Source organism: Stegostoma tigrinum, chromosome 2 (genome assembly GCF_030684315.1).
Source record: "Stegostoma tigrinum isolate sSteTig4 chromosome 2, sSteTig4.hap1, whole genome shotgun sequence".
NCBI classification, from domain to species: domain Eukaryota; kingdom Metazoa; phylum Chordata; class Chondrichthyes; order Orectolobiformes; family Stegostomatidae; genus Stegostoma; species Stegostoma tigrinum.
Genome location: NC_081355.1, coordinates 160554008 through 160574757, shown reverse-complemented (window position 1 = coordinate 160574757; position 20750 = coordinate 160554008). Strand labels below are relative to the sequence as shown.

At 47.5% G+C, this 20750-nt stretch overlaps 2 protein-coding genes across 2 annotated transcripts in view; one reads left to right on the top strand and one right to left on the bottom strand.

Annotated features, from left to right (window-relative positions):
* The window catches only part of LOC125463081 (protein rapunzel-like), a 29889-nt gene extending 22308 nt beyond the window's left edge, over positions 1–7581 (top strand). The window contains exon 3 of the mRNA XM_059640928.1: positions 2345–7581. Within this exon, the coding sequence (XP_059496911.1) occupies positions 2394–3578 (1185 nt within the window). The 5' untranslated portion in view covers positions 2345–2393 and the 3' untranslated portion in view covers positions 3579–7581. The remainder of the gene's footprint in view (positions 1–2344) is intronic.
* Positions 7582–18424: 10843 nt separating this feature from the next.
* Positions 18425–20527, bottom strand: LOC125463077 (uncharacterized). The gene has a single exon (XM_048553755.2). The coding sequence runs from the start codon at positions 20431–20433 to the stop codon at positions 19765–19767; it is 669 nt and encodes a 222-aa protein (XP_048409712.2). The 5' UTR covers positions 20434–20527; the 3' UTR covers positions 18425–19764.
* Between the last annotated feature and the right edge of the window lie 223 nt (positions 20528–20750).

Genomic DNA, 20750 nt, shown 5'->3' with positions numbered 1-20750 from the left:
GAACTCATCTCCACCTATCTGGACTCCATTTTCTCCCCCTTAGTCCAGGAACTCCCCACCTACGTCCGTGGCACCACCCACGCCCTCCACCTCCTCCAGAACTTCCAATTCCCCAGTCCCCAACACCTCATTTTCACCATGGACGTTCAGTGCCTATACACCTGTATTCCTCATGCAGACGGCCGAAAGGCCCGCATCTTCTTCCTGTCCCGCAGGCCCGACCAGTCCAACTCTACCGACACCCTCATCCACTAAGTCGATCCGGTCCTCACCCTCAACAACTTCTCTTTCGATTCCTCCCACTTCCTACAGACAAAGGGGGTGGCCATGGGTACCCTCATTGGCCCCAGCTATGCCTGCCTCTTTGTAGGTTACGTGGAACAGTCCCTCTTCTGCAACTACACTGGCCCCAACCCCCACCTCTTCCTCCATTACATTGTTGACTGTGTCGGCACTGCCTCATGCTCCCAAGAGGAGCTCGAACAGTTCATCCACTTCAACAACACCTTCCGCCCCAACCTCAAGTTCACCTGGGCCATCTCCAACACATCCCTCATCTTCCTGGACCTCTCTGTCTCCATCTCAGGCTACCACCTACAAACTGATGTTCATTTCAAGCCCACCGACTCCCACAGCTACCTGGAATACATATCCTCCCACCCACCTTCCTGCAAAAATTCTATGCCCTATTCCCAATTTCTTTACCTGCACCACATCTGCTCCTAGGATGAGGCATTCCACTCCAGTACATCCCAGATGTCCACATTCTTAACGGACCACAACTCCATCCCCCCGCCCCTGCAGTGGTTGAGAACACCCGCGACTGCCCAAGGAGAATCCCCATCGTCCTCACATACCACCCCACCAACCTCCGGATACAACGCATCATCCTCCGACATTTCCGCCATCTACAATCCGACCTCACCACCCAAGACATTTTTCCAAACCCACCCTTGTCTGCCGTCTGGACAGACCACTCCCTTCCAACCCCACCAAACCCAGCACCTTCCCCTGCAACCGCAGGAAGAGCTACACCTGCCTCCACACCTCCTCCATCACCCCCAAACCAGGCCCCAAGATGACTTTCTATATTAAGCAGATGTTCACCTGCACATCTGCCAATGTGGTATACTGCATCCATTGTACCCGGTGTGGCTTCCTCTACATTGGGGAAACCAAGCGAAGGCTTGGGGACCACTTTGTAGAACACCTCCGCTCGGTTCGCAATAAACAACTGCACCTGCCAATCGCAAACCATTTCCAATGCCCCTCCCATTCCTCAGACGACATGTCCATCATGGGACTCCTGAAGTGCCATAATGGTGCCATCCGAAGATTGCAGGAACAGCAACTCATATTCCGCTTGGGAACCCTGCAGCCGAGTGGTATCAATGTGGACTTCACCAGCTTCAAAATCTCCCCTCCCCCTACTGCATCCCAAAACCAGCCCAGTTCATCCCCTCCCCCCACTGCATCCCAAAACCAGCCCAGTTCATCTCCTCCCCCCACTGCATCACAAAACCAGCCCAGCCTGTCTCTGCCTCCCTAACCTGTTCTTCCTCTCACCCATCCCTTCCTCCCACCTCAAGCCGCACCTCCATTTCCTACCTATTAACCTCATCCCGCCCCCTTGACCTGTCTCCTCCCCACCTCCCCACCCATACTCTCCTCTCCACCTATCTTCTCCTCTATCCATCTTCAGTCTGCCTCCCCCTCTCTCCCTATTTATTCCAGAATCCTCTCCCCATCCCCCTTTTCTGATGAAGGGTCTAGGCCCGAAATGTCAGCTTTTGTGCTCCTAAGATGCAGCTGGGCCTGCTGTGTTCATCCAGCCCCACACTTTGTTATCTCAGATTCTCCAGCATCTGCAGTTCTCATTATCTCTGCCATCCTTACCTGGTCTGGCCTACATGTGACTCCAGACCGATAGCTATGTGGTTGACTCCTAACTGCCTCCGGGAAATTAGGGATGGACAATAAATACTGCCTGGCCAGTGACACCCTCATCCTGAGAATGAATAAAGCAAAAAACACTTTTAAACAGAGATGAGGAGAAATTCTTTCTCTCAATGGGTCATGAATCTGTGGAATTCACTCCCCCAGAATGAATGCATTGAGTAAATTTAAGGAGGAGATAGACAGATTTTAAATTAGTAATAGGTTGAAGGATTATGGAAAATGGGCAAAAAAGTGGAGTCGAGGACTCGATGAGATCAGATATAACAGTACTAAGTGGTGGAGCAGGTAGGGCTGAATGGCCTACACCTGCTCCTAGTTCTTATGGTCGTCATTCTCTTTGATACATTGTGGAGTAACAGATGAACTATTATCCTTTTCTTTTCAGGGACAACTGAAGGAAGTGACCATCTAAATACAGTGCTTGGACCATCAGTATGGCTGGAACAGCAGTGGATTCACTAGAATTGGCAAAAGCCAGCACGGAGGTTGCAACCGCAATAATTGCAGTGAAGAATGCAATGACAGTTCTTGAAAGTTTAGAAAAATTAGCCTCTGCTGCTGGAATATGCGGAGCTATATTTGGGGTAGCAGCAGCAATTGTTAAACTTGCTTTGGGTAATGTGGAGAGTGAGGAGTTGAGATACATGAAGGAGCAGTTCAAGATTGTCAGGAACAAGCTGGACATCATTTCAGATCAGATTCATGAAGTGCTTCGGGCTATCGAACAAAGCACAGTTAATGAGCAGTACTTCCCCATTGAAGAGAATCTGAAAAACCAGTTCAGGAAGTACATGGACATCCTCAATGCAGTGCCGGAATTCCGGGAGAATGAGAAAAAAGAGTTCCTCACACACTTTGATGCGACAAAAGGTGACCAGAACCTTCACACTCTCTTCGATGCTGTGATGGGATATTCTGCCGTCTTTGGTAAACCCATTCTGGAAACTGCCATGGAATATGGTCAGAAGAATCGGCGTCAGATGGAAAGTCTCTGCTCCCGTCTCAAGGAGCTCTTCTGCATTGGCCTGATTGCCCTGGTGGGTCACTCTGCTATGACTGGGGGCGATGTAGAGGCATTGAAGAGAGAGTGGAATGAGAAAATGGCTAAAGTAGAAAATAAAATGAAATCCATGATAGATCAGTGCATCAATGAGTTTCCTGACCAGGCAGAAATAGATGTTAAGCAAATGATAAATCGAAGGGGTGAAAGAAATAACTGTGAATGTGTAAGTTACATTCTAGATGGTTTATTGAAGAAATATGATTGGATTAAATGGTCTGTTCGGGTCTATGACCCTGTCAGTGGCTTCGACAATCACTGTGTCAATGGCACCAATCGGTTTCACCTTTTCAGACACAATGGGGTTAATGCTGTTGTCTCCTATGCAATTGATCCAAAACCAATTGATAAAAGTTACATAAGGGAGTTAATGGAGGGGAAAGATGGCTGGTCTGATGCAAGACGGGTTGCAGAACATGTGTACAATAACCTTCCCCCTGGGCATGTTGTACACACAGTGAGACGCCTCAAGGGTCTGTGGTATAGTGGTACCTTTCCTGCAGATTGTCATTTCTGGGAAAATTACTCAGGTGTCACTCTGTGTGTTCATTCAACATAAACTGAGCTTCCCAGTTCCTCCTCCCCTGAGTTAATGCTGCCGTCATTCAGGGGATAAGGTTTTGAGTTTTGGAAATATTACTCTTTTCATTCATTGCCATCTATTCGACTGGAAACCGATGAATTCTTAAACCTCTTCTCGGAAATGACTACTTGTTTGACCATTTCTCTCTCCCTGACTATTGCAGTCCCAACAGCGTGTTTGTCCCTTTGTGTTGTTGGCAGAAAGCTACATGGCTTCATTTGAGAAAAACTAAAAGAACTGTTCAGGAATGAAACAAATTTCTGGAGAAGATCAGCAGTTCCGGCAGCATCTGTGAAGGAAATAACAGAGTTAACATTTTGGTTCTGGTGCCCCTTCCTGACGGCTTCATTTGATGATGACCCTCCTCAATGTGACAAATGATTCTTTGATCAATGTTGCGAAACCTCATTCGTCTTCGATCCCCCGTCTCTGTCTTGTCTGAATGCCCCATAACCGGGAATGTTGAGCTGCCAATCATGCCCATCTTGTCTTTCGGCCAAGCCTCCGTTACAGCAATGATAACAAACTCCATGGTGCCTCTCTGTACTCCTTAGGCACTTTGCATTAGCATGTATTCCATTTAGCTTAACAAACTCACTTCTTTCTTCTCTAGTCTATGGTTTCTCTATTTTAACCAATTCACATTTTAACCTCCTATCTCGTTGTACCTTCTCATCTGAACATCAAAATCCTATGCTCCTGGCGATCTGGTTTAAAGTTGCCCAAACAGCATCATAAACCTCCCTACGAGGAGGTTGGTCATGTTCCTGCTCAACTGTAACACATCCAACTTATAAAGAGCCCACCATCTGAAGAATCGAAAGCTCTGTTTCCTGAACCATCTCTCCAGTAACACATTCATCTGCTCTATCCTGCCATTCTGATTCTCTCTACTGCACGGCACCAAGGAAAATCCAGAGGTTCCTACCTTTGAAGTTCTGCCTTTCAATTTCCGACCTAACTCCCTCATTTCTCCTTCTCCCTCTGTCACTGGTCCCAACATGGTCCATAACTTCTGTTGCCCATCCACACGCCTTTCACTATTCCATGGTATCTACGGTCCTGGGACCCAGAAGGCAGCACACCATCCAGGAGTCACGTCTATGATTGTCGAGATGTTTGTCAAATCCTCTCACTGATGAATCCCCGAACACAATTGTCCTTCCACACTTCCTCCTCTTACCATCCCCAACCTGAGCAGCTGACCACCCACAGTGCCATGACATTGGCTCAGGCTGGGCTCCACAGATAACCATCATTCACCATTTTCCCAGACATACACCTGAGAAATTACCTCACAAACACCTTGATTCCTTTCTTCTGTCTGGTAGTCACCCATTTGCTCTCTGCCAGCATTTTCTTACAGTGCAGGGTTTGGGGCGGGTAACCACATTCTGAAATGTATTATCCACAGTTTTTCAGCCTCGTGAACGCCCCATGGTGTCTCCAGCTGCTCCTGTCTCCAAAACCCAGGGTAAACATTGTTCTGGGCAGAGGTACTTCCTGCACATGCTCATCCAAACCACCAGGAGAATCTGGGAATTCCCACAGAGTACAGGATGGGAAAACTAGGAGGCTTGGATCTCAGGACATACCTTAATAGGAAAAGAAATCTTCCATTTCACTTACACTTGCCCTTTCATGTGTAGAGATGAGACAAATCCTGTTCATATTTATGCAAAGGTCTAACTCAGGTTCATGATCTTTATTCATTCATGGAATGAGGGTGTCAGTGGCCAGGTCACATTTATTGTCCATCCCTAATTGCCCAGAGGGCTGTTAAGAGTGAACCAGATTGCTGTGGGTTTGGAGTCACATGTAGGCCAGACCAGGTAAGGATGGCAGTTTCCTTTCCCAAAGGACATTAGTGACCCAGGTGGGCTTTTCCTGACAATCGGCAATGGATTCACGGTCATCATTACATTCTTAATTCCAGATATTTATTGAATTGCATTTCCACTGTCTGCTCTGGCAGGATTTGAACCTGTGACGCAGAACATTATCAGGGTTTCTGGATTAACAGTCCAGTGATAATACCACCCCCTCCCCTCAGTGACACTGTCACAGGATCCCCACCCCTTCCTCTCAGTGACACTGTCACAGGGTCCCCACCCCCTCCCCTCAGTGACACTGCCACAGGGTCCCCACTCTCTCCCCTCAGTGACACTGCCACAGGGTCCCTACCCTCTCCCCTCAGTGACACTGCCACAGGGTCCCCACACCCTCCCCTCAGTGACACTGCCACAGGATCCCCACCCTCTCCCCTCAGTGACACTGCCACAGGGTCCCCACCCCCTCCTCTCAGTGACACTGCCACAGGGTCCCCACTCTCTCCCCTCAGTGACACTGCCACAGGGTCCCTACCCTCTCCCCTCAGTGACACTGCCACAGGGTCCCCACCCTCTCCTCTCAGTGACACTGACTGCCTGCCTGGGCTGTTATTTTCAGGCAGTGATTTACTGGTTTACATGTGGGATTTTGTCCGACTCGCTCTATGCATCATAAACCAGACCCGAACTGTTTATTAGTGAGGAGAGTATTGAGAATGGAGGGAGAGATCAGAAATCCCATCCACCCATTACTGCCAAATGACACAACTCCACACTATTACAGTTCAGTGGTAACACACTGTCTGTACGCATGTACCAGACAGACAGTGTCCTGTATAGAATACACCGTTTACTCTTGTTGTATTCATGCAGTAGTACAGGACCTTGGCGACACCACATCTGGAGACCAAACTGTGCGCAGCTTGGGCCTCCTTATCTGAAGAAGTATGTTCTACCTATGGGGGGCTTGCAATAAATGTTTACCAGACTGACATCTGAAGAGAAACTGCATTGGTTAGGCCTTTATTCTGTGTCGGGTTTGCTGCAATGCTCCAGCGAGGTTTGGCTCAGGCTCACTTGCCACTTGAGCACCCTGCAGCCTTCAGGGCTCAATATCGAGGTCAATAAGTTAATGTCCTGAACACCGTCTTCCATGTTTTTTACCCATTCCCCCAACACCCCAGGCCGAGTTATCACATGGGATGCCTTAATCACAGCCAACACAGTTTCACCCACCTCTGGTGCCCATTATTTGATTTGCCTCTTTCTTTAGCACTATTCATCCTTTGGTTGCCTGTCTTTCTTTCACCTCTGTGTTCCATCTGCATCTATCCTCTGTCGCTTTTACTCCAGCCCCTGTCTTTTGCAAACATACCACCTTTTCTTTGCACCATCGGATCTGAACATGGTCATTGAACTTGAAATGTTAAAATTCTCTCCACAGAATCTGTCAGACCTGCTGAGCTTCTCCAGCAATTTCTCCTTTCATTTCCAATTTCCGGCATCTGCAGTTCTTTGGTTTATTTGACTATATTCACTGATGCTTTGGAGAATCAGGGAAAGATCCCATTGAAAACTGTCATATTCTAACAGAACAGGATGGAATAAACACTGGAAGGTTGACCAGCCAGTCCACAACAAGGGATCAAAGTTTAAGGATATGGGGAGTACTATTTAGGACTGGGATGACATGAAATGTCTTCACCCATGGAGTGGGGAGCCTGTGGAATTCTCTAACACAGAAAGCGGATGGGACCAAAACACTGAATGTTTTCGAGAAGGAGTTAGATACTCATCTTAGAACTGAAGGGATCAAAGAGTGTGGGTAGAAAGTGGGAACAGAGGACTCAGTTGAATGATCAGCCATGAGCATATTGAATGGTGGACCAGGCTCGAAGGGCTGAATGGCCTCCTTCTGTTCCTACTTACTTTGTATTGATTATTGTAATAACTATTTAAGGCAATGATGGTTTCATTTATGATTAATGGATTTGTAATAATCTGATTTGTGTCAATTAGTCTGTAATGTTGAAGTTCCCTCTGTAACAGGAACACTCAGTGAATTGAACTCTGATCTCTTGTACTTTTTATTGTCCAGGCTTTGGAAATATGATTAGAACTATTGAAATAAAGCTGCTTGTGACTATTTACTGTCATGTGCTGAATTAGCTCAGTTAAATAACAGGCTCTGAATTATTACTGACCTTCATTATGTTCACTGCTTCAACAAGCACTTTCTTTTGCTTTATAATGGGATGTGGGTGTCATTGATAAGGTCAATCTTTGTCACCCCTCCTTAATTGCCCCTGGATTGAGTGACTCAGTCATCTCAGAGGGCAGTTTCAATTTATCATGGAATCCCTACAGTGTGGAAATAGGCCCTTCAGCCCAACAGGTCAACACCACCCCTCCTAAGAGCATCCCACACAGACCCAATCCCCTAATTTCCCCATGTCTAGCCCACCCAACCTGGAATCATTGGCAATTTAACATGACCAATTTCCTATCCTGCACATCATTGGACTGTGGCAGGAAACCAGAGCACCCGGAGAAAACCCACAGAGACACACAGATAACATGCAAACTCCACACAGACAGCTGCCTGAGGCTGGAATTGAACCTTGGCCCCTGGTTCTGTGAGGCAGCAGTGCTAACCACTGAGCCACCAGGCCACCCTTCACTGCAGTGGATCTGAAGTCACATCTCAATCTGAAAAGTCAAATTGGTTTTGACAAGAGATAATGGGAACTGCAGATGCTGGAGAATCCAAGATAACAAAGTGTGAAGCTGGATGAACACAAGCAACACCTCAGGAGCACAAAAGCTGACGTTTCGGGCCTAAACCCTTCATCAGAAAAGGGTGATGGGGAGGGTTCTGAAATAAATAGGGAGAGGGGGGAGGCGGACCGAAGATGGAGAGAAAAGAAGATAGGTGGAGAGAGTATAGGTGGGGAGGTAGGGAGGGGATAGGTCAGTCCGGGGAGGACGGACAGGTCAAGGAGGCGGGATGAGGTTGGTAGGTGGGAAATGGAGGTGCAGCTTGAGGTGGGAGGAGGGTATAGGTGAGAGGAAGAACAGGTTAGGGAGGTGGGGACGTGCTGGGCTGGTTTGGTGATGCATTGCGGGGAGGGGACGAACTGGGCTGGTTTTGGGATGCGGTGGGAGAAGGGGAGATTTTGAAGCTGGTGAAGTCCACATTGATACCATATGGCTGCAGGGTTCCCAAGTGGAATATGAGTTGCTGTTCCTGCAACCTGCGGGAGGCATCATTGTGGCACTGCAGGAGGCCCATGATGGACATGTCATCTAAAGAATGGGAGGGGGAGTTAAAATGGTTCGCGACTGGGAGGTGCAGTTGTTTATTGCGAACCGAGTGCAGGTGAACATCTGCTTAATATGGGAAGTCATCTTGGAGCCTGGGATAGGGGTGAGGGTGGAGGTGTGGGGGCAAGTGTAGTACTTCCTGCAGTTGCAGGGGAAGGTGCCAGGTGTGGTGGGATTGCAGGGGAGTTTGGAGCGGACAAGGGAGTCACAGAGAGAGTCCTGAGAGAACTAAAGGTTTTATCAGTGTAAAGAAGAGATGACATTTTAGGTCAGACAATGCATGATCGTTTTATACACACACACACACACACACACACACACACACACACACACACACACACACACACACACACACACACACACACACACACGGGGTGAATTCTCCAGAAAGCAGACAAGGGTGGGGATGGAAAAATGTCTTGGGTGGTGGGGTCGGATTGTAGATGGCAGAAGTGTCGGAGGATGATGCGTTGTATCCGGAGGTTGGTGGCGTGGTGTGTGCGAACGAGGGGGATCCTCTTTGGGCGGTTGTGGCAGGGGCGGGGTGTGAGGGATGTGTTGCGGGAGACGCAGTCAAGGGCGTTCTCGACCACTGTGGGGGGAATGTTGCGGTCCTTGAAGAACGCGGACGTCTGGGATGTGCGGGAGTGGAATGCTTCATCCGGGGAGCAGATGCGGCGGAGGTGGAGGAATTGGGAATAGGGGATGGAATTTTATAGCTCGGTTGGAAAGTGAGGGTTGCCCCTCGCTGAGTCTTGCCAGGGTTCTTGTATTTTTCTGCTCACTTCTTGAAATTTCAAAGGACTTGGTCAATTGTCGACAGCCATGATGTGGAGGTGCTGGTGTTGGACCGGGGTGGACAAGGTCAGCAATCACACCACATCAGGTTACAGGTCCAACAGGTTTATTTGAAAACACAAGTTTTGAAGCCTTGCTCTTTCTTCAGGTGTTAGTGAGAGAGGTCATATCACATGCTAAATTTACATGTAAAAGATCGAAAGGTTCATGCCATTGATGAGGCTGTACTAAACAAATCTAAGATGCTGTTAAATCCTAAATCAATTCAAAGGTTTTAATTGATTAATATGTATATGTAAATGCATGAATTCCTTTCAAGTCACTGTCCTGAGAGAACTAAAGGCAAGAGACGTACACACACACACACACACACACACACACACACACACACACACACACACACAAATTTGTGGGGTGAATTTGAATTTGCAGATACATTTTATTTTGTTCAGAAGGCACCTAATTTATAGACAGTCAGCCAACGTGACATTTTATAAAACACAAATTCTAAACAAGGCCTCACACCTAACATGCATTGTCTGACCTAAAGTGTCATCTCTTCTCTACACTAAAACCTTTTGTTCTCTCAGGACAGTGACTTGAAAGGAACTCGGGGATTTACATATACATATTATTCAATTAGAACCTTCGAGCTAATTAAGGATTTAACAGCATCTTAGGTTTGTTTAGTACAGCCTCGTTGATGGCGTGAACGTTTGATCTTTTACTTATAAATTCAGAGTGTGATACTTTCTTTCTCACTAACATCGGAAGAAGGACTGAGACTCTGAAATCTTGTGTTTTCAAATAAACCTGTTGGACTGTAACCTTTTGTGGTGTGATTTCTGACCTTGTCCAACTGGAGCATCATGTCAATTGGTCATTTCACCTTGAAATGTTAATGGTTTTTGATGGCTTGCTAACAGCGAAACCTTTGAAATGGCGGCTTTGGGAGCTGGGTGTCTGTTTTTCTTGGCCCAAAATATGCCCTTGGACTTTGTTTTACTGAGGACTATGTGCCTCGTGTATCTAGTGTTGCCTTGTTTGTCAGAAAATGTTGAACTGCCCTTTCACTAATGCTCATGTGTTCTGGTGCCCTTCTGGTTTTCAAACGTCTGGGCTTGTATCTTACAAGGACGTGTCTCTAGGCAGAATTGTCTCTGTGTGTATGTGTGGCTAGGATCAGCATTACTAGCATAACTTGCTTTTTGGTCAATTTCTGTGCCTTGTTTATTTCAGTTAATGTGCTTGTATTTCTGGCTTTCCTTTTTATGATTTTTATTTTAATTGAGAAGTCATGGACTGCTGCAGAGCCCTCTATCTCACTCACTCTTTGGAAGTTTGTGATACATCCCTAACAGTATCTTTATGCCTTTTGTGTGTTTTACTTCACCAGTACTGTCTCATTTAACTATCTTTCCAAGATAACATTCCTCCTCACTGCAATAATTCATTCTTTGGCCAATGTTGCAACTTTAAGGGGTGCACGGTGACTCAGCAATTAGCACTGTTGCTTCAAACCCAGAGACGCAGGTTCGAGTCCAGCCTGGGTGACTGTGTGGAGTTTGCATGTTCTCAAAGACTTCGAGCGAAGGATCTGTTTCCATGCTGTCTGAGTGGGTTTTCTCCAGTTTCCTCCCACAGTCCAAAGATGTGCAATTTAGGTCGATTGGTCACGCTGAATTGTCCTGCCTTGTCCAGAATAGTACAGGCTAGATGGGTTATCCATGATAAATGCAGAGATACGGTTGGGATGCTCTTTGGCAGATTGGTGCAGACTTGAGGGGCCAAATAGCCTATATCTGCACTGTGGGGATTCCACGGTCTATTCTATTTTTTGAACACCTCTTCGATTCCCCTCTCTATCTCACCTGAATTTCCGATTACCAGATACATTGAGTTACCAACTGTGTCCATCTTTCAGCCAAGTCTCAGTTACCGCTATATCACACTTTACATGGCCATCTGTATCTTCAGCTCATCTGCCATACTGCTGAGGATCCTGGCATAAAAGTATATTCCTCTTAGCCTTGCTAAACCCACTTCTCTCATCTACATATTCTCTGTCTTCAAGATCACTTACTCATGTTTTAACTTTGAATCCCCTCTCATCTGCTCTCCTCTGAACTACTGATCAAGATCGCATCCCCCTGTCGGTCCAGCTTAAACCAACCCCAACAGCATTGGCAAATGTCTCCTTTAGGATGTTGCTCCCCATCGTGTACAGAAGTAACCTGTCCAATCTAAGGCCGTAACTCCCTCAGCCTTGACATCAAGGGCTGTCGCTCCCAACTCGCCCTCTGGAATTCAGCTCTTTTGTCCATGTTTGAACGGAGGCTGTAATGAGGTCAGGAGCTGAGTGGCCCAGGCAGAACCCAAACAGGGCGTCACTGAGCAGGTTATTGCTGAGCAGGTGCTGTACGATGGCGCTGTTACTAACACCTTCCATCACTTTACTGGGGATCAAGAATAGACTGATTGGGCAGTAATTGGTCAGGTGGGATTTTCCACATTGTCGGGTAAAATGACAGTGTTGAAACTGTACTGGAACAGCTTGGCATAGATGGGGAAGTGAGAAGTTCTGGAGCACAAGTCTTCAGTACTATTGCTGGAATGTTGTCAACGCTCGTAGACTTTGCAGTATCCAGTGTTTCCAACTGTTTCTTGATATCACATGGAGTGAATTGAATTTGCTGAAGACTGGTATCTGTAATGCTGGGGACCACTGGGTGAGGCTGAGATGATCTGTGGATTGTGGAATCATTTAGCCCCATGACTTCTTGCTTATGCTGTTAGCCATGCAAGTAATCCTGTTTGGTGGCTTCACCAGGCTGATGCCACATCTTCAGGTTTGCCTGGTGCTGCTCCTGGCCTGCCCTGCTGCACTCTCCGTTGAACCAGGGTTGATCCCCTGGCTTCATGGTAGCAGTTGAGTGAGGGATATGCCAGACCATGATATTACAGATTGTGTTGGAGTGCAATTCTGCTGCTGTTAATGGCCCACAGCACCTCATGGATGCCCAGTCTTGAGTTACTATATCTGTCGAAGTCTGTCCCATTGAGCACGGTGATAACGCCACACATCACCATGGAGAGTATTCTCAATGCGAAGGCAGGACATTATCTCCGCAAGGACTGTGCAGTGGTCACTCTTACAAATACTGCAGCCAGTAGATTGGTGAGGATGAGGTCTGATATGATTATTTCTTCAAGTTGATTCCCTTACCACCTGCTGGAGATTCTGTTTAGCAGCTTAGAGTCACACTGATACTGATCCTTCACCAAATATTGAGAAAGGATTACAGGTTCCAAACAAAGAAACCTACAGCACAGGAACAGGCCCTTCGGCCCTCCAAGCCTGCGCCGATCAAGATCCTCTGTCTAATCTGTCATCTATTTTCTAACGTTCTGTGTCCATTTGCCCCCTGCCCATCCATGTACCTGTCCAAATATATCTTAAAAGACGCTGACGTGTCTGCGTCTACCACCTCCGCTGGCAACACGTTCCAGGCACCCACCACCCTCTGTGTAAAGAACTTTCCACACATATCTCCCATGAACTTTCCTCCTCTCACTTTGAACTCATGACCCCTAGTAATTGAGTCCCCCCCACTCTGGGAAAAAGCTTCTTGCTATCCACCCTGTCTATACCCCTCATGATTTTGTAGACCTCAATCAGGTCCCCCCTCAATCTCTGTCTTTCTAATGAAAATAATCCTAATCTACTCAACCTCTCTTCATAGCTAGCACCCTCCATACCAGGCAACATCCTGATGAACCTCCTCTGCACCCTCTCCAAAGCATCCACATCCTTTTGGTAATGTGGCAACCAGAACTGTACACAGTACTCCAAATGTGGCCAAACCAAAGTCTTATATAACTGCAAGAAATAGGCTGCCCCGGGACTTGAACTCAGACCCCAGGGGTCACAAACCTGCGTGCTCACCATTACGCCACGGCAACCACAGCTTAATGTTCTGAAAGGTCTCGATTTGGTCTGAGCTTTTCCAGCAACTTTGTTTTTGTTCCTGATTGACAGCATCCGCAATTCGTTTGGTTTTTATGTTTTTTATTTCGGTAGTTTCTTATGGTACTGGACAGAGCAGTTGTTGTACCAGGCCATTATACATCCAGACGTAAGCTTTCTATTGTCCATCTGTAAATGTTGGTGACGGTCCTTATGGACATAGTAAATTTCCGAAGTGGAGGAAGAAGAGGCTTTGCTGTGCCTTCTTGACTGTCACAACAATGTGGGAGGTCCAGGCCAGTTTGTTGGTTTTCGGCTCTCCTGGGAATTTGATGCTGCAGACTCTCTCCACCTCAGCTCTGTTGCTGGAGATCGGGGCAAGACCTCCTCCTTTCTTTCTGAAGACAATAATCAATTCTTTTGTTTTGCTGACATAGAGAGAGAGATTATTCTCATTGCACCACAACACTAGACATTCTATCTCCTTTCTGTATTCTGACACATTGTTGTTCAATATCCAGCCTACCACTGTATTGTGAGCTAACTCATAGATGACGTTCATAAGGAATTTGGTTACACAGTCGTACATGTACAGGGACTTCAGTATGGGGCTGGTAAATATGAAGTGATGTACTTTGGAAAAAGAAACAAAACAGGGGAGTACTCATTGAATTGACAAAATACTAGAAGCACAGAGGAATCTTGGGGTGTTTGTGCTCAGATCCCTGAAGGCAGCCGGACAGGTTGATAGGAGAGTTAAGAAGACATACGTCCAAGCATAGACTGGAAGAGCAGGGAGATTGCATTGCATTACAGGACATTGGTTTGGTCACAGCTGGAGTACTGTGTGCAGTTCTGGTTACAGTGCAATAGGAAGGGTCTGATTGAACTGGAGGGGGCGCAGAGAAGGTTCACCAGGCTGTTGCCAGGGATGGAGCATTTCAGTGATAAAGAGGAACTGGATAAGCTCAATTTAAAAGTGAAAGGCAGGAGGTTTAGAGGGGATTGGAGAAAAACTTTGTGAGACAAGTGTGGGAAAGTGGAGCTAATGCAGATCGGAGTATACCTTTGGCTGTACAGGCATGATGGGCTGAAGAGCCTCTTCTGCACTGTATGTTTCGATCGATGGGGAAACTGTTACCATTGCAAATCCAATGTGACTTTTCAGGCTGAGATGTGACTTCAAAAGAGGTTTTCCCTGGAGTGACAAAGGCTGATGGGAGACTTTATAGAAGTCTATGATATTATGAGATGCAAAGATAGGGTTGATGGTCAGAATCCTTTTCCTAGAATTGAAATGCCTAAAACTAGGGGGCATGCATTTCAGGTGAGAGGGAAAAGTTCAAAGGAGATGAGAGGGCCAAGCTTTTTACACAGAGAGTGGTAGGAATGTGGTACACACTGCCAGGGGTGGTGCTGGAGACAGATACAATAGGGGCATTTAAAGGACCTTTAGTGAAGCACATGAATATGCAAGGAATGGAGGGAGATGGACCAAGGACAATCAGAAGAGATTAGTTTAATTTGGTGTTATTTTTGCCACAACATTCTGGCCCTGTTCCCGTGCTGTGCACCTCTATGTTCTCTGTTCAGGCCCACAGCAATTTGGTTAACTCAACTGCCCTCTGAAATGGCCTAGTGAGCCAGACAGACCAGGGGCAATTAAGGAGGGGAAAAAATATTGACCTGATCAGTGACACCCACATCCCATGATAGAGCTAAAGAAAGTGCTTGTTGAAGCAGTGAACATAATGGAGAATGGTAATAATTCAGAGCCTGTTATTTAACTGAAGTTTATTCAGCACATCGCAGTAAATAGTCACAAGCAGCTTTATTTTGATAGTGCTAATGACATTTCCAAAGCCTGGACAATAATACTTCATTTGAAAGAGTACAAAAGATCAGAGCTTAATTCACTCAGTGTCCCTGTTACAGAGGGAACTTCAATATTACAGACTAATTGACACAAATCAGATTATTTCAAGTCCATCAATCAAAAGAGAAAACACCATTGTTGTCTTAATTAGTTATTACAATTATAGAAACAGAGTAAGTAGGAACAGGAGGCCATTCAGCTCTTCAAGCCTGCTCCACCATTCAATATGACCATGGCTGATCATCCAACTGAGTCCGCTGTTCCCACTTTCTACCCACACTCTTTGACCCCTTTAGTCCTAAGAAGAATATCTAACTCATTGAAAACTTTCAATGTTTTGACCTCAACTGCTTTCCGTGTCAGAGAAATCCACAGGCACCCCACTCCATGGGTGAAGACATTTCACCTCATCCCAATGCTATATGATGCTCCCTGCATCCTAAAACTGATCCCATGTTCTGGACTGGCTGGTCATTGGGAACATCCATCCTGTGTTTATTCTGTCTATCCTGTTAGAATGTTATAGTTTTCAATGGGATCTCCCCGTCATTCTTCAAAGCATCAGTGAATATAGTCAAATAAACCAAAGAAGAACACATATAGGAAATTGGAAATGAAAGGAGAAATTGCTGGAGAAACTCAGCTGGTCCGTTGGATTCTGTGGCATGAAACTAGTGAACATTTCAGGTCCAGTGAGCCTTCTTCAGAACTGATCATAGCTAAGAAAAGGTGGCATTTATGCAAAAGACAAGGAGTAGAGTAAAGGTGTGAGAGGATATATGCGGACGGAACACAGACGGCGAGAAAGACTGGCAAACAAAGCGATGCCTAATGGTAAGTCAACAAAGAGGCAAATCAAATAATGGGCACCAGAGGTGGGTGAAACTGTGTTGGCTGTGATTAAGGCATCCCATGTGATAACTCGGCCTGGGGTGTTGGGGGAATGGGTAAAAAACATGGAAGACGGTGTTCAGGACATTAACTTATTGACCTCGATATTGAGCCCTGAAGGCTGCAGGGTGCTCAAGTGGCAAGTGAGCCTGAGCCAAACCTCGCTGGAGCATTGCAGCAAACCCGACACAGAATAAAGGCCTAACCAATGCAGTTTCTCTTCAGATGTCAGTCTGGTAAACATTTATTGCAAGCCCCCCATAGCTAGAACATCCTTCTTCAGATAAGGAGGCCCAAGCTGCGCACAGTTTGGTCTCCAGGTGTGGTGTCACCAAGGCCCTGTACCACTGCATGAATACAACAAGAGTAAACGGTGTATTCTATACAGGACACTGTCTGTCTGGTACATGCGTACAGACAGTGTGTTACCACTGAACTGTAATAGTGTGGAGTTGTGTCATTTGGCAGTAATGGGTGGATGGGATTTCTGATCTCTCCCTCCATTCTCAATACTCTCCTCACTAATAAACAGTTCGGGTCTGGTTTATGATGCATAGAGCGAGTCGGACAAAATCCCACATGTAAACCAGTAAATCACTGCCTGAAAATAACAGCCCAGGCAGGCAGTCAGTGTCACTGAGAGGAGAGGGTGGGGTCCCTGTGGCAGTGTCACTGAGGGGAGAGGGTAGAGACCCTGTGACAGTGTCACTGAGGGGAGGGGGTGGGGATCCTGTGGCAGTGTCACTGAGGGGAGGGGGTGGGGACCCTGTGGCAGTGTCACTGAGGGGAGAGGGTAGGGACCCTGTGACAGTGTCACTGAGGGGAGGGGGTGGGGATCCTGTGGCAGTGTCACTGAGGGGAGAGGGTAGGAACCCTGTGGCAGTGTCACTGAGGAAAGAGGGTAGGGACCCTGTGACAGTGTCACTGAGGGGAGGGGGTGGGGATCCTGTGGCAGCGTCACTGAGGGGAGAGGGTGGGGACCCCGTGGCAGTGTCACTGAGGGGAGGGGGTGGGGATCCTGTGGCAGTGTCACTGAGCGGAGAGGGTTGGGGATCCTGTGGCAGTGTCACTGAGGGGAGAGGGTTGGGGATCCTGTGGCAGTGTCACTGAGGGGAGAGGGTTGGGACCCCGTGGCAGTGTCACTGAGGGGAGGGTATGGGGACCCTGTGGCAGTGTCACTGAGGGGAGGGTGTGGGGACCCTGTGGCAGTGTCACTGAGAGGAGAGGGAGGGTTTGGGGACCCTGTGGCAGTGTCACTGAGGGGAGGGGGTGGGGACCCTGTGGCAGTGTCACTGAGAGGAGAGGGTGGGGACCCTGTGACAGTGTCACTGAGGGGAGGGGGTGGGGATCCTGTGGCAGTGTCACTGAGGGGAGAGGGTGGGGACCCCGTGGCAGTGTCACTGAGGGGAGGGGGTGGGGATCCTGTGGCAGTGTCACTGAGGGGAGAGGGTTGGGACCCCGTGGCAGTGTCACTGAGGGGAGGGTATGGGGACCCTGTGGCAGTGTCACTGAGGGGAGGGTTTGGGGACCCTGTGGCAGTGTCACTGAGGGGAGAGGGTGGGGACCCCGTGGCCGTGTCACTGAGGGGAGAGGGTAGGGACCCCGTGGCAGTGTCACTGAGGGGAGGGGGTGGGGATCCTGTGGCAGTGTCACTGAGGGGAGAGGGTGGGGACCCCGTGGCAGTGTCACTGAGGGGAGGGGGTGGGGATCCTGTGGCAGTGTCACTGAGGGGAGGGGGTGGGGATCCTGTGGCAGTGTCACTGAGGGGAGAGGGTGGGGACCCCGTGGCAGTGTCACTGAGGGGAGGGGGTGGGGATCCTGTGGCAGTGTCACTGAGCAGAGAGGGTTGGGGATCCTGTGGCAGTGTCACTGAGGGGAGAGGGTTGGGGATCCTGTGGCAGTGTCACTGAGGGGAGGGTATGGGGACCCTGTGGCAGTGTCACTGAGAGGAGAGGGAGGGTTTGGGGACCCTGTGGCAGTGTCACTGAGGGGAGGGGGTGGGGACCCTGTGACAGTGTCACTGAGGGGAGTGGGTGGGGATCCTGTGATAGTGTCACTGAGGGGAGGGGGTGGGGACCCTGTGGCAGTGTCACTGATGTACTTTGGGGAAGGAAACGGCCATCCTTACCTGGTCTGGCCTACATATGACTCCAGACCCACAGCAATCTGGTTGACTCTTAACAGCCATGTGGGCAATTAGGGATGGGCAATAAATGTGACCTGGCCACTGACACCCTCATTCCATGAATGAATAAAGATCATGAACCTGAGTCGGACTTTTGTATTAATATGAACAGGATTTGTCTCATCTCTACACATGAAAGGGCAAGTGCAAGTGAAATGGAAGATTTCTTTTCCTATTAAGGTATGTCCTGAGATCCCAGCCTCATAGTTTACCATGGAATAGTGGACAGGCATGTGGAGGGGCAACAGGGAATAACCAGAAGTTATGGACCATGTTGGGACCAGTGACAGAGGGAGAAGGAGAAATGAGGGAGTTAGGTCAGAAATTGAAAGGCAGAACTTCAAAGGTAGGAACCTCTGGATTTTCCTTGGTGCCGTGCAGTAGAGAGAATCAGAATGGCAGGATAGAGCAGATGAATGTGTTACTGGAGAGATGGTTCAGGAAACAGAGCTTTCGATTCTTCAGATGGTGGGCTCTTTATAAGTTGGATGTGTTACAGTTGAGCAGGAACATGACCAACCTCCTCGTAGGGAGGTTTATGATGCTGTTTGGGCAACTTTAAACCAGATCGCCAGGAGCATAGGATTTTGATGTTCAGATGAGAAGGTACAACGAGATAGGAGGTTAAAATGTGAATTGGTTAAAATAGAGAAACCATAGACTAGAGAAGAAAGAAGTGAGTTTGTTAAGCTAATACATGCTAATGCAAAGTGCCTAAGGAGTACAGAGAGGCACCATGGAGTTTGTTATCATTGCTGTAACGGAGGCTTGGCCGAAAGACAAGATGGGCATGATTGGCAGCTCAACATTCCCGGTTATGGGGCATTCAGACAAGACAGAGACGGGGGATCGAAGACGAATGAGGTTTCGCAACATTGATCAAAGAATCATTTGTCACATTGAGGAGGGTCATCATCAAATGAAACCGTCAGGAAGGGGCACCAGAACCAAAATGTTAACTCTGCTATTTCCTTCACAGATGCTGCCGGAACTGCTGATCTTCTCCAGAAATTTGTTTCATTCCTGAACAGTTCTTTTAGTTTTTCTCAAATGAAGCCATGTAGCTTTCTGCCAACAACACAAAGGGACAAACACGCTGTTGGGACTGCAATAGTCAGGGAGAGAGAAATGGTCAAACAAGTAGTCATTTCCGAGAAGAGGTTTAAGAATTCATCGGTTTCCAGTCGAATAGATGGCAATGAATGAAAAGAGTAATATTTCCAAAACTCAAAACCTTATCCCCTGAATGACGGCAGCATTAACTCAGGGGAGGAGGAACTGGGAAGCTCAGTTTATGTTGAATGAACACACAGAGCGACACCTGAGTAATTTTCCCAGAAATGACAATCTGCAGGAAAGTTACCACTATACCACAGACCCTTGAGGCGTCTCACTGTGTGTACAACATGCCCAGGGGGAAGGTTATTGTACACATGTTCTGCAACCCGTCTTGCATCAGACCAGCCATCTTTCCCCTCCATTAACTCCCTTATGTAACTTTTATCAATTGGTTTTGGATCAATTGCATAGGAGGCAACAGCATTAACCCCATTGTGTCTGAAAAGGTGAAACCGATTGGGGCCATTGACACAGTGATTGTCGAAGCCACTGACAGGGTCATAGACCCGGACAGACCATTTAATCCAATCATATTTCTTCAATAAACCATCTAGAATGTAACTTACACATTCACAGTTATTTCTTTCACCCCTTCGATTTATCATTTGCTTAACATCTATTTCTGCCTGGTCAGGAAACTCATTGATGCACCGATCTATCATGGATTTCATTTTATTTTCTACTTTGGCCATTTTCTCATTCCACTCTCTCTTCAATGCCTCTACATCGCCCCCAGTCATAGCAGAGTGACCCACCAGGGCAATCAGGCCAATGCAGAAGAGCTCCTTGAGACGGGAGCAGAGACTTTCCATCTGACGCCGATTCTTCTGACCGTATTCCATGGCAGTTTCCAGAATGGAGTATCTTCCTTAAATTTACTCAATGCATTTACACTGGGGGAGTGAATTCCACTGATCATGACCCATTGAGAGAAAGAACTTCTCCACATCTCTGTTTTAAATCTCTTTTTTTGCTTTATTCATTCTCAGGATGAGGGTGTCACTGGCCAGGCAGCATTTATTGCTCATTCCTAATTGCCCAGGGGGCAGTTAAGAGTCAACCACATAGCTCTTGGTCTGGAGTCACATGTCAGCCGGACCAAGTCAGGATGGCAGAGATAACGGGAACTGCTGATGCTGGAGAATCCGAGATAACAAAG